This window comes from Papio anubis, chromosome 5, assembly GCF_008728515.1.
Source record: "Papio anubis isolate 15944 chromosome 5, Panubis1.0, whole genome shotgun sequence".
Taxonomy (NCBI): Eukaryota; Metazoa; Chordata; class Mammalia; order Primates; family Cercopithecidae; genus Papio; species Papio anubis.
This window is the reverse complement of record NC_044980.1, coordinates 168,145,752-168,159,390: the sequence shown is the minus strand read 5'-3', so window position 1 is coordinate 168,159,390 and position 13,639 is coordinate 168,145,752. Positions and strand designations below refer to the sequence as shown.

General features: G+C 40.9%; 1 protein-coding gene across 5 annotated transcripts in view; it reads right to left on the bottom strand.

Moving 5' to 3' along the window:
• SFXN1 (sideroflexin 1) overlaps window positions 1-13,639 on the bottom strand; it is a 50,252-nt gene that overhangs the window by 23,654 nt on the left and 12,959 nt on the right. For all 5 annotated transcript variants that reach the window (XM_009209592.3, XM_003900549.3, XM_009209591.4 and 2 more), the window contains exon 2: window positions 13,093-13,265. In XM_009209592.3, the coding sequence (XP_009207856.1) occupies window positions 13,093-13,256 (164 nt within the window). In that variant the 5' untranslated portion in view covers window positions 13,257-13,265. The remainder of the gene's footprint in view (window positions 1-13,092; window positions 13,266-13,639) is intronic.

Genomic DNA, 13,639 nt, shown 5'->3' with positions numbered 1-13,639 from the left:
TCTCAAAAAAAAAAAAAAAAATTGTTCTTATGAAGTGAATTAAAAACACTGTGTAATTGCTTGTTGCTGGTACATAGGAAACTACTGTTGTTTTGTGTTTATTATAAGTAGTCCCCTCATTGCATTTTTATTTGTTCTATGGTTTTTCAGTTGTTATGGTCTCTTCTTTTTCTTTTTTTTTTGAGATGGAGTTTTGCTCTGTCACTCCGGCGAGTGCAGTCGTGCAATAGTGGCTCACCGCAACCTCTGCCTCCCAGGTTCACGTGATTCTCCTGCCTCAGCCTCTGGAGTACCTGGGATTACAGGTGTGCGCCACCACGCCCGGCTAGTTTTTGTATTTGTAGTACAGACGGGGTTTCACCACGTTGGCCAGGCTGGTATTGAACTCCTGACCTCAGGTGATTTGCCCGCCTTGGCCTCCCAAAGTGCTGGGATTACAGGCCTGAGTCACCTCGCCTGGCTGAGTATTCTCATACATATTACATACATTATGGAAAAAAAGAAAGGGCTCATGTCCAAGTTTGGGAAAAATGATTAAGCAGCTTTATTATTACTCCTGGACTTTTTAGAAACTTTGAACAGTTAATAGAATGTGACATTCTCAAAAGTGGAATGTAAACTTTCTCAAATTTGACTACCAAAACCCTCTCCCTTTCTCTCTCTCTGCCTCCCTTGATTCCTCTCTTCCTTCCCCTGCCCCACTCTTTTCTTTCTCTAATTATTTCATAGAATTTCATTATTATTTTTTCTTTCTTTCTTTCTTTTTTTTTGAGATGGAGTGTCACTCTTGTTGCCCAGGCTGGAGTGCAATGGCGTAATCTTGGCCCACTGCAACCTCTACCTCCTGGGTTCAAGCAATTCTCCTGCCTCAGCCTCCCGAGTAGGTGGGATTACAGGTGCGTGCCACTATGCCTGGCTAATTTTTTGTATTTTTAGTAGAAACGGGGTTTCACCATGTTAACCAGGCTGGTCTTGAACTCCCGACCTCAGGTGATCCACCTGGCTCTGTCTCCCAAAGTGCTGGGATTACAGGCGTGAGCCGACGCGCCCGGTCAGGGTTCCTTTTCTTTAGAGGTCTTTTTGGGAAGTTCAGCTCTAGTGTTCCATTATTTCGTGCACTGGTCACTACTGATGTGGGATATGCATTCTTAATAATTAAAGAAGTACTATGCATTATTCCTGATTAATTATTTTATGGGAAATATATAATTTTACCTTCTTTTGGGCATCTATCAAGATGTGGCTTTTTTGCTCTGACATACTGATGTGATAAATTACATTAATAAATGTCCTAAATATAAATCACCTTTTCATTCTTGGAATAAATTCTACCAGTTCATGTTTTAACACAAGGTTGGATGTTATGTGTTGGTGTTTTATTTTGGATTTTTGCATTATCAATTTGTAAGACAGGCCATTGTTTCTTTTTGTATTTTTTAAAAAATCATTTATTTTATCAGGGTTGCAATGAATTGGGAAGCATTTCCTTTTTTTCCTATGATCTCATAACATTTAAAAATTAAATCAGCTTTATTGAGGTATAATTTAAATACCATAAAAGTCATCCACTTTAAGTGTCCAATTTGATAAGTTTTGAAAAAATGTACTCAGTGGTGTAACCACCCCAGAACTGTGGTACAGCATATTTCCATGTCTTCAACAGTTCCCTTGGGCCCCTCTGGAGTTATTTCCTCACTTCCTGTCAACCAGCAGATCTATTTGCTAACACTATATTGCCTTTTCAAGAATTTCACACAAATGGAATCATAGAGCGAGTAGATATATATTTTGTGTATTTTGTATGTGACCTCTTTCACTTTGCATAATGCTTTTGAGATGCACCTTGTTGTTTATATGAGTTGGTTAATCCATTCGATGGATGGACGTACCAGTTATTATTTATTTATTTATTTATTTATTTATTTATTATTATTTTGAGATGGTGTTTCACTCTTGTTGCCCAGGCTGGAGTGCAATGGTGTGATCTTGGCTCACCGCAACCTCTGCCTCCTGGGTTCAAGCGATTCTCCTGCCTCAGCCTCCCAAGTAGCTGGGACTACAGGCATGTACCACCATGCCCGGCAAATTTTTTATATTTTTAGTACAGACAGGGTTTCTCCATGTTGTCCAGGCTGGTCTTGAACTCCTGAGCTCAGGCAATCCTCTCGCCTCTGCCTCCCAAAGTGCTGGGATTACCGACATGAGCCACTGCACCGGTCATCTCTTCTGTTACATGGATCAATTCTCTTTTTAGTTATTCTGAAACTGCTTTTGCAAAATTATAACTAAGGAAATTATGACAGTGAAAGAAATCAGAAGTAACCGACTCTTGTAATCCTTAAGCGGTCCTTGTTCATTCCTGGGCATAGGCTGAACTAACCTTGGGAAGGAATTCAGTTCATGGTTTGACTCTGAAACAAAATGACTCCCTTCTTGCCTGGAGTCCAGTCTGCCTTTGCAGGACTACCAAATTAGCTACAAGATTAGAAATTACAGTTTAAGGGTCGTGCAGTCTCTGGCTCCAAGAACCTGAACCTCTCCAAATTGCTCCCGGGGCTAACGTCACTGTATCGTAAAACCTAAGATCAGACCTTGAGATATTTTGCACTTTGGATCCGTTGACGCCATCCAGACCAGTAATCTGGCCCAACCAGTTCTGCCATCACACCCAGGAAGAGAAGACATTAAAAAACCTCACTTCGAACCTCTATGATTCCATCTTCAACCTGATCAATCAACACTCCCCATTTCCCAAGCCCCTACCCGCCAAATTATCTTTAAAAACTCTCATCACGGACGGGGAGACTGATTTGAATAATAACAAAACTCCGGTCTCCCTCACAACCAGCTCTGCGTGAATTACTCTTTCTCCATTGTGATTCCTGTCTTGACAAATCGGTTCTGTCTGGGCAGCAGGCAAGGTGAACCCAACGGGTGGTTACAAAGTCTAGTAGGTGAAGTAGGTGTGAAGTAGTATCTTCTTGTGGATTTGCATTTCCCTAGTAACTAAAAATGCTGAGCATAGTTCCATATGCTTACTTGCTATTCCTGTATTTTCAATGGTGAAGTGTCCTCGGTCTACTCAAATCTTTTGTCCACTTAAAAAAATTGGGTTGGGTAATTACTGGTTGGATATAGTTCAAGTGATATAGTTCAGTATTGATAGAGGTCTTTATATCTTCTGGATACAAATCCTTTATGAGATATAAGTTTTGCAAATATTTTCCTTCAGTCTGTGAATTGCATTTTTATTTTCTAAAGTGTCTTCTGTCATGAAAAGACTTTTTTTTCGATGAAGTCCAATTTATCAGTGTTTTTCTCTTTCCATTTCAATTGATCATTGTTCATTCTTATGTCTTATCTAAGAAATTTTTGCCTATATTGCCAGGCACGGTGGCTCACGCCTGTAATCCCAGCACTTTGAGGGGCCGAGGCGGGTGGATCACGAGGCCAGGAGATCGAGACCTTCCTGGCTAACATGGTGAAACCCCGTCTCTATTAAAAAAACAAAAAATTAGCTGGGCGTGGTGGCACACGTCTATAGTCCCAGCTATTCGGAAGGCTGAGGCAGGAGAATGGTGTGAACCTGGGAGCCAGAGGTTGCAGTGAGCCGAGATTGTGCCACTGCACTCCAGCCTGGGTGACAGAGTGAGACTCTGTCTCAAAAAAAAAAAAAAGAATTCTTTGTCCATATCAAAGTCATAAAGACTTTCTTCTGTTTTCTCTAGAAGTTGAATAGTGTTAGCTAGTATATTCAGGTCTACTATCCATTTCAAGTTAAATTTTGTTTACAGGATGAGTTAAGGATCAAGATCCATTTTTTTATTTCCAGAACTATTCATTGAACAGAGTATCCTTTCCTCATTGAATTATCTTGGCTCCTTTATGTAAAATCAGTTAACTATATATATTTGTGCCTATTTCAAGATTCTCTTCTGTTACATGGATCTAAATGTGTCTCCTTACAACAATGCTAAACTGTCGTTACTATGAGAGCTTTACAGTCAGTTTTAAGACCAGGTAGTGTAAGTTTCTCAGCTTCATTCTTTTTCAAAATTGTTTCCAATATTCTAGGCTCCCTGTATTTCCACATAAACATTAGAAGTAGCTTGTCAGTGTCTAAAAAGAGCCTGCTGGGGTTTTGATGTTTACAATGAATCTTACATAAATTTGGGAAGAGATGACATCTTAACAATATTGAGTCTTCCAATACAGGAACACTGCATATCTCCCCATTTTTTTAAAAAAACCAAGCTCTGTTTTTTTCTCTGTAATGTGTGTGTGTGTGTGTGTGTGTGTGTGTGTGTGTGTGTGTGTGTGTATCGGTGTACAGGCATTTTATATATTTTGTTAAAGTGATCTCCAAGTACTTAATATTTTTGTTGCTACTGAAAATGGTATTATTTTTAAAATTTCAAAATTACAGTTGTTAATTGCTACTAGATAGAAATGAAATCGATTTTTGTATATAGATCTTGTAACCTTACTAAATCCATTTATCCTAGTTGGGTTTTTTTGCAAATTCCTTTTTTTTTTTTGAGACGGAGTTTTGCTCTTGTCACCCAGGCTGCAGTACAATGGTGCAATCTCAGCTCACTGCAACCTCCACCTCCCAGGTTCAAGTGATTCTCTTGCCTCAGCATCCCAAGTAGCTGGGATTACAGACATGCGTCACCAGGTCTGGCTAATTTTGTATTTTTAGTAGAGACAAGGTTTCACCATGTTGGCCAGGCTGGTCTTGAACTCCTGACCTCAGGTGATCCACCCGCCTTGGCCTCCCAGAGTGCTGGGATTATAGGCGTGAGCCACCGCACCTGGCCTGGTAAATTCTTTCTATATAGATGATCACAATTTCTGTGAATAAGGAAAGTTTTACTTTTTCATTTCCTATCTTTGCCTTTTTTGAAAAAAAAATGTTTAAATTTTGTCTTATTGCCCTAGTTAGAACCTCTAGCACAATGCTGAAGAAAAGTAATGAGAGCAGAAATGGTCGCCTTGCTCCCCAGCCTCGGAAGGAACGTGTTCATACTGTCACCATCAGGTCTGATGTTAGTGGTAGGGCTTTTGTAGTTGTACCTTCCCCTTCTATTCCTAGTTTGCTGACAGCTGTATCAGGAATGGATGTTGGATGTTGTCTGCTTTTTCTGCATCTATTGATATGGTAATATGGTTTTCTGTTTTAGTCTACTGATACAGTGATTTGTTTTTTGAGACGGAGTCTTGCTCTGTTGCCCAGGCTGGAGTGCAGTGGCACAACCTCGGCTCACTGCAAGCTCCGCCTCCTGGGTTGATGCCATTCTCCTGCCTCAGGCTCCTGAGTAGCTGGGACTATAGGCGCCCGCCACCATGTCTGGCTACTTTTTTTTTGTATTTTTAGTAGAGACAGGGTTTCACCATGTTAGCTAGAATGGTCTCGATCTCCTGATCTCGTGATCCTCCCGCCTTGGCCTCCCAAAGTGCTGGGATTACAGGCGTGAGCCACCGTGCCTGGCCTGATACAGTGATTTTTAAATGTTAAACCAATCTTGCATTCTTGTCATAACTCCACTTGAGTTCTGCTTATTTTGGTATTGCCCTTTCTGGGTAGATTTGTTAAATTCCGTTAGGAATTTCTGTGTCTATGTTTACCAGAGGTATTAGTCATTTTTCCTCTTATCCCTTTTTCTGGTTTTGCATCAGGGTATTTGTAGCTTCAGGAAATGAATGATGAAGTGTTTCTTGACTCTTCTGCTTTCTGCTGGAGTTTGTGGTTTGATATCTTTTTTTTTTTTTTTTTTGAGACAGAGTCTCCACTCTGTTGCCCAGGTTGGAGTGCAGCGGTGCCATCTTGGCTCACTGCAACCTCTGCCTCCTGGGTACAAGCAATTCTCCTGCCTTAGCCTCCTGAGTAGCTGGGATAACAGGCACGAGCCACCACACTCGGCTAATTTTTGTATTTTTAGTAGAGACGGAGTTTCACCATGGTGGCCAGGATGGTCTTGAACTCCTGGCCTCAGTTGATTCGCCCACCTCAACCTCCCAAAGTGCTAGGATCACAGGAGTGAGCCACTGCACCTGGCTGGTTTGATATTCTTCCTGTGAAAAAATTCTTTCTTTACCTGTGTAAAGCCATCCGGCCTTTGAGATTTTTGTGGGAAAGATTTTTGTTTTATTATCATCTTGTTATTTGTTTTCTGTTTGTCTCTTCTCCTCATTCCCTTTTTCCCCCTTTCCCTGCCTTCTTTTGGATTGAGTCAATTTTGGTAATCTATATACTGTATTCATAGAATGTTATATATTTCACTAAGATTTTTTAAATCTTTAGCAAAAAAGCTATATAGTAGGCTTTATTTTTATTTTCTCTTTCTCTTTTACGTAACCTTCTTACTCCTTTTGTTATGTATTTTGAGTTGTATTTGTTTCCTTTAGATTGGTTAGACTTACCAGAGGCTTATCCTTTTCCGGGTTTCTCAAAGGACAATTTCTTACATTTATTTTTTAATCCTATTAATTAATTTCTGACTTTTAAAATTAACTCCTCTCTGTTTTGAAAAGCAGTGTATGTAGGCCGGGTGCAGTGGCTCACACCTGTAATCCCAGCACTTTGGGAGGCTGAGGCAGGCAGATCACAAGGTCAGGAGATCGAGACCATCCTGGCTAACATGGTGAAATGCCATCTCTACTAAAAAAAAAAATATACAAAAAATTAGCCGGGCGTGGTGGTGGGCACCTGTAGTCTCAGCTACTCAGGAGGCTGAGGCAGGAGAATAACGTGAACTCCGGAGAACTCGGGAGGCGGAGCTTGCAGTGAGCCAAGATCGCGCCACTGCACTCCAGCCTGGGCGACAGAGTGAGACTCCGTCTCAAAAAAAAAAAAAAAAAAAGAAAAAGAAAAGCAGTGTATGTAGTAGTTAACAGTTAATAGCATGAACTCTGTGGTCAGATTGTCTGGGTTTCAGTCCTGGCTCTACCGCCTACTGCAGCAGGATTCTGTTAATGCCTCCATTTCTCAATCTGAAAAATGGAAATAACATTACCTACCTTCAAAGGTTGTGAGGGTTAAATTAGTCCATGTGAAATGATTAAAGCAGTATCCAACACTCAGGAAGTACCCTGCAGGGTTTGCTGTTTTCTTATTATTCTGCTGTTCTCTAGTTTCTTAGGCTGGATTCTCAGTTCATTCATTGTCGGCTTTTATTGTTTAATCACAGAGATACAGTCTTTCCCCTGAGTACAATTCCTTAAGGTTTCTTATTCATTTTCTCATTGTTTTTACTTTGTAATTTGATTTCTTTTTGTTTTGATCAAAGAATTAAAAGAGCATAAAAATTCTAATGTGATTAGATGATCTATCAAAGATGATAAAAGGTATGTTAGAATTTCCTACTATAATTGTGGGTTTTTTTTTTTGAGACGGAGTTTTGCTCTTGTTACCCGGGCTGGAGTGCAGTGGCGTGATTTCAGCTCACTTCAACGTCTGCCTCCTGGGTTCAAGCAATTCTCCTGCCTCAGCCTCCCGAGTCGCTGGGATTCCAGGTGCCTGCCACCGCACCTGGCTAACATTTTGTGTTAGTACAGACAGGGTTTCACCATGTTGGCCAGGCTGGTCTCAAACTCCTAACCTGAGGTGATCTACCTGCCTTGGCCTCCCAAACTGCTGGGATTATAGGCGTGAGCCACTGCGCCCAGCCCTACGATTGTGTTTTAATCAAGTTCTATTTGTATTGCTAACCACCCTTTCTTTGTATATTTTGATGGAACACCACCGGCTCATGAATACTGTCTGTTCAGCATTCACTATATCTTTATCAATATCAAGATATTTGGATCTATTTGCCCAGAGTTGTGATTTCTTGCTTTTCATTTGCAATTACCTTTGTCTTGCTTTTTAATGTTAGCCATTTTTATTACTTCCTTTTTGGTTCATTTAAAAATAGCATTGTTGGTATCCCACTAGAACTGTATATTGGCAGTCATACTTAAAACATGATATCTCTTTAACCCTAACTAGCCCTTGAGCTAATCTCCCCAGAAGGCTCATGGCTGATTTATCTCTTGAGGGGAGGTAAGAAACTCGATGAGTTATTTCTTACATACTGATTCAACAACTGGCTTACTAATTAATATATATAAAAGTATACAGGCGAGGCGTGGTGGCTCATGTCTGTAATTCCAGCACTTAGGGAGGCTGAGGTGGGCAGATCACTTGAGTCCAGGAGTTCAAAACCAGCCTGGCCAACATGCTGAAACCCCATCTCTACTAAAAACATAAAAATTAGCCAGGGATGGTGGCAGGTGCGTGTATTTCCAGCTACTTGGGAGGCTGAGGCAGGAAGAATTGCTTGAACCCGGGAGGCAGAGGTTGCAGTGAGCTGGAGCGCCACTGCACTCCATCCTGGGCGACAGAGCAAGACTCCATCTCAAAAAAAAAAAAGAGTATATATCAGCACAGAACCTAACAAATACCCCAAAGCTCATTTGGAACAGGCCTAGTCAATTTATCCCCCAGACTTTAAGGTTCTATATGCTTTAAAAAGGTGAAGAGAAAAAAAAGGGAGACATTGAGGGATTCTTAGAAAAGTGTATTGTAATTTCGTAAGTACAATTACATCACGCAAGCTTCAGGTATTCTAAGTGGGGTGTCATGTCATCACTGAGCTTTTTAAGTGTTTCCACCCAATTTTAAAGTCTTTGATTTGATTTTAAAATGTTTTAATTTGTTGGTATGTTAGTAAATTATTAAGGCTTACAATTTTCTGTTCATGCATATTCTACTAACTTTAAAATAAAACATGTTAATGCATTTTTTGAATACAGTAAGGAGCAAAATCATGTATATTTTTGAGTTTTGTTCCTATTTGAGACAAGATGTTTTAATTCTTCCATTTCCTTTTTGTTTTTTGACACTACAATCTAGGGCTTTTGATTCAGATAGCTATTACCTTTTTTTTTTTTTGAGACGGAGTCTTGCTGTGTTGCCCAGGCTGGAGTGCAGCGGAGCGATCTTGGCTCACTGCAACCCCCGCCTCCCAGGTTCAAGTGATTCTCCTGCCGCAGCCTCCCAAGCTGGGATTACAGGTGCGCACCACCATGCCCAGCTATCTATTACAATTTTTTATAAAACACTTTTAAGGCCAGGCGCGGTAGCTCACGCCTGTAACCCCACCACTTTGGGAGGCTGAGGAGGGCGGATCACTTGACGTTGGGAGTTTGAGACCACCCTTACCAACATGGAGAAAGCCTGTCTCTATTAAAAATACAAAATTAGCCAGGTGTGGTGGCACATGCCTATAATCCCACCTACTCGGGAGGCTGGGGCAGAAGAATTGCTTGAACCTGGGAGGCAGAGGTTGCAGTGAGCCGAGATTGCACCATTGCACTCCGGCCTGGGCAACAAGAGAGAAACTCTGTCTCAAAAAAAACAAACAAAAAACAAACAAACAAAAAACCACTTTTAATTTCTTTTATTTTATATACACTCTTTCACACTAGAGGTACAACTATTTCTATTTTAATGTGTTTCAGCATTCATCACTTGTCTATTTATATGATGACTTTCTTATATTTTTTTTATTGTAGTAAAAGATTCATAACATAAAATTTACCATTTTAACTGCCCCCCTTTTTTTTCTTTTGAGACAAAGTCTCGCTCTGTTGCCCAGGCTGGGTGGAGTGCAGTGGTACGATCTCAACTCATTGCAACCTCTGCTTCACGGGTTCCAGTGATTCTCCTGCCTCAGCCTCCCAAGTAGCTGAGATTATAGGTGTGCATCACCATGCTCGGCTAATTTTTGTATTTTTAGTAGAGATGGGGTTTCACCATGTTGGTCAGGCTGGTCTCGAACTCCTGACTTCAAGTGATCCTCCTGCCTTGGCCTCCCAAAGCGCTGGGATTACAGGTATGAGCCACTACTCCCAGCCATTTTAATCATTTTTAAGTATACAATTCTGTGGCATTAAGTACATTCACATCATTGTGTGGTCATCACCACTCTCAAATCACCACATCTAGAACATTTCATCTTCCCCAACTAAAACTATGTGCCCATTAAACACTAACTCCCCATTCCCTCTTCCCCCAGCCCCTGGCAACTTCCCCTTTACTTTCTGTCTCTGTGAATTTGACTACTCTAGGTATCTCATCTAAGTGAAATCAGCAATATTTGTTCTTTGGTGACTAGCTTATTTGACTCATCATAATGTCTTCATGGTTCAACCATGTTGTAGCATGCATCAGAATCTGCCTCCTTTTGAAGGCTGAATAATATTTCAAGGTATGGGATTCCATTGTATGGCAGGACCACATTTGCTCATCCACTCCTCTGCTGATGCACACTTGGGTTGCTTCTAGCTTTTGGCTACTGTGAATACTGCTGCTATGTATATGGGTGTACAAGCATCTGTTCGAGTTCCTGCTTTCATTTCTTTCAGGTATATACCCAGAAGTGGGATTGCGGGGTCACATGGTGATTCATGTTTCACTGTTTGAGGAATCTCCTTATATTATGGCTTACTTTTTTTAACTCTATTTTGTGTTATCTTTTGATCACCCAAGAAGGTTTTATGAAGAGTTTATGTTTGATGCACTCGCATATTTTACATATTTTTTTTTTTTTTTTTGAGATGGAGTTTCGTGCTTGTTGCCCAGGCTGGAGTGCAGTGGCATGATCTCGGCTCACTGCAACCTCTGCCTCCTGGGTTCAAGTGATTCTCCTGCCTCTCACCCGAGTAGCTGGGATTACAGACATGCACCACCACGCCCAGCTAATTTTTTGTACTTTTCTTAGTAGAGACGGGGTTTTACCATGTTGGCCAGGCTGGTCTCGAACTCCTGACCTCAGGCGATCCACCCACCTTGGCCTCCCAAAGTGCTGGGATTACAGGCATGAGTCACTGTGCCTGGCCGCACTTGCATATTTTCTGTTGCTGTTGGAAATAGACGATCTGCTCTAAAATTCCCAAGTGACAATTCTTTCTCTCGAGAACTTTGCACACACTGCTTACTATCTTCTGGCATTCAGTATAAAGATGAAAAGACTGAGCCCTTTCTGACATGTTCCTTTTTAATAGCTTCTTTTGTTTTGTTTTCCTGTTCATGGATTCTTTTGGAAGTTTTAAAAGTTTATAGAAAAAACAAAAGGAAAAAAATTGCCATGTGTGGGTGTCTCTGCTTGAAATAGGGCAGATCTCTTTAATAAGAGAAATGGTTTTCCTCACCTGAGGAAAATTCCATTTTACTTTCTGTTGCTATGAAATATATTTAATATTGCTTATTTGCCATTTTTCTAGTTTCTCTTTTAGGAGCACTAATTAATTTCATCTTCAGTCTCTACTCTCTTTTCCTCTAAAGAAGTCTTTTTCATATCTTTCTTTTCCATCTATATCAGGGACTGGCCAACACCAGTCCATGGCCTGGCCTGTTTCTCTATGTCTGTGAACTCAGAATAGCTTTTACATTTTTAGCGGGTTGTAAAAACAAACAAGAATATGTGACAAAGAATGCGTGGCCTGTAAAGCCTAAAATACTTTTTGTCTGGCCCTTTACGGAAAGTTTGCCGACCTCTGGTCTTCACCCAGGAAGCTTCTCAGGTTCATTCTCTCCATCGGTAATTCTACTTTGTCTTTTTCTTTTTTTTTTTTTGAGACAGAGTCTCGCTCTGTCGCCCAGGCTGGAGTGCAGTGGCGCGATCTTGGCTCACTGCAAGCTCCGCCTCCTGGATTCATGCCATTCTCCTGCCTCTGTCTCCCGAGTAGCTGAGACTACAGGCGCCCGCCACCTCGCCTGGCTAATTTTTTTGTATTTTTAGTAGAGATGGGGTTTCACCGTGTTAGTCAGGATGGTCTCAATCTCCTGACCTTGTGATCTGCCCGCCTCGGCCTCCCAAAGTGCTGGGATTACAGGCGTGAGCCACCATGCCAGGCCGGTAATTCTTTTTCTTACTGTGTGATTTCTGATGTTGGTTCTTTACCACCGCCCCCAGTAAACCTTTCAATTTCAATCACATTTTTAGGTTCTTGGCAATGTTCCTTATGCCGTCTTCTTTTCAACCACGTAGTTGTCTTTTCATCTCAACCTCTCCGCTTTCTATGGCTTTGGCCTGTCTTCACTATTTCCTCATAAGGCTCCAGGATGTTCTGCTGTTTGTATATCTGCTATCTGTATATTCCCTCTTTACGCACATTGGCACGTGGCAGTACTTGGCCAGACTCAGTGTTTACTGACTGTCGTTGGTTCTCCCTCTACCTAGATGATGGTTAAGGACCTGCTTCTGATGTATCACTTCTGGGCACGTTTAGGCACAAAGCTTCTAACAATCCAGTCCCCAGCTTTGGATTGACTTTCCCCTAGTGCAGGAGTCAGCAAACTACCGGTTGTGGCCTGTGTGCCCTGCTAGGTAAGAGGTTTTTACATTTTTTTTAAAGGATTGTTAAAACAAACAAAAAACACAAATAAAAATTTAAGAATAATATGTGACAATGACCCACAAAGCCTGAAATAGTTCCTATGTGATCTTTTACAGAAAAAGTGGCCAACTACTGCCTTGGATGGAACATCTCTACACTGGTAGCATCTTCTCTTCCCTCCTGTTTGCTTCTCTCAGCTGATGGCGTGCATCCCACATCTGCAGTCCCTGTAGGCATTGCCAGCAGCACCCTTGCCATCTGAGCTCCTACCTACAGGATTTTACTTACTGCGCCTATAATTCAGAAGGAACCAAACTACCCCTGATTCTTGGCAATTTGTTTTTGCATAATGCTGTTTCTGTCCAGAGACAGAAAAATGCATGGAGGGGTTGTGGATGTCATGGCGGAGGTGGTGGTGCTATTGGAGAACAGAAGGCAAGCTGCCAGGAGAAAGGGATTGGTATCCACAACAAAGAGGGGTGACTCTCATTGTCAGGTTAATATGAACCCTAGATATTTGTGTTAAGGGCGAGCAATGAGGGATACAACAAGTCTTTTTACTCTTCCTTTTTTTTTTTTTTGGTCAAAAGAATTCCATTGCAAAAAAAAAAAAAAAGGTTGTAAAATCACTAAGTGAAGGTTTAAAGATAACAGCCTAACATGATGATCTATTTATACATTAAACCAAAAAACAATAATTAATGTTACCTGTAATCATGTACTATTTTTCTTGCACTCTCTAGTTGTTCGTTTGTTAACAGAATGTTCCTGGGGTCAGTTACAGTGAAGAAATGATAGGCTCGTCCAATGAAAGTACTTTGATCCCATCGAGGTTCCTTGATGTTAATGTTTGGTGGCAGTTCTCCAGACATGGTCCCGGACTGCAAAGAGTCAAAAAGGCAAATTCAAGTAAGGCTTACAATGTCACTACATATTTAGAAACTTTATAGTCACTTTTAATTTTCAAGTAAAGGTTTATGTACTCTTCCTATTTATAAAGATAATTTTGCTATAAATGGCAAAAAGGCCATCTAAATTCAAAGCTAACTTTGTCTATAAATCTCAATTGATCTTAACTAAATTTCAATAGTTTCCTACATATTTCTCTTTATAAATACATAGTATTTTAATATTTACTTGTTGAATACTTAGAATTACTCTGCAGAAAATAAAGGTATGAAGTTTTAGGAGAGGTGCGGCGGCTCACACCTATATTCCCAGCACTTTGGGAGGTCGAGCAGGGAAGATCCCTTGA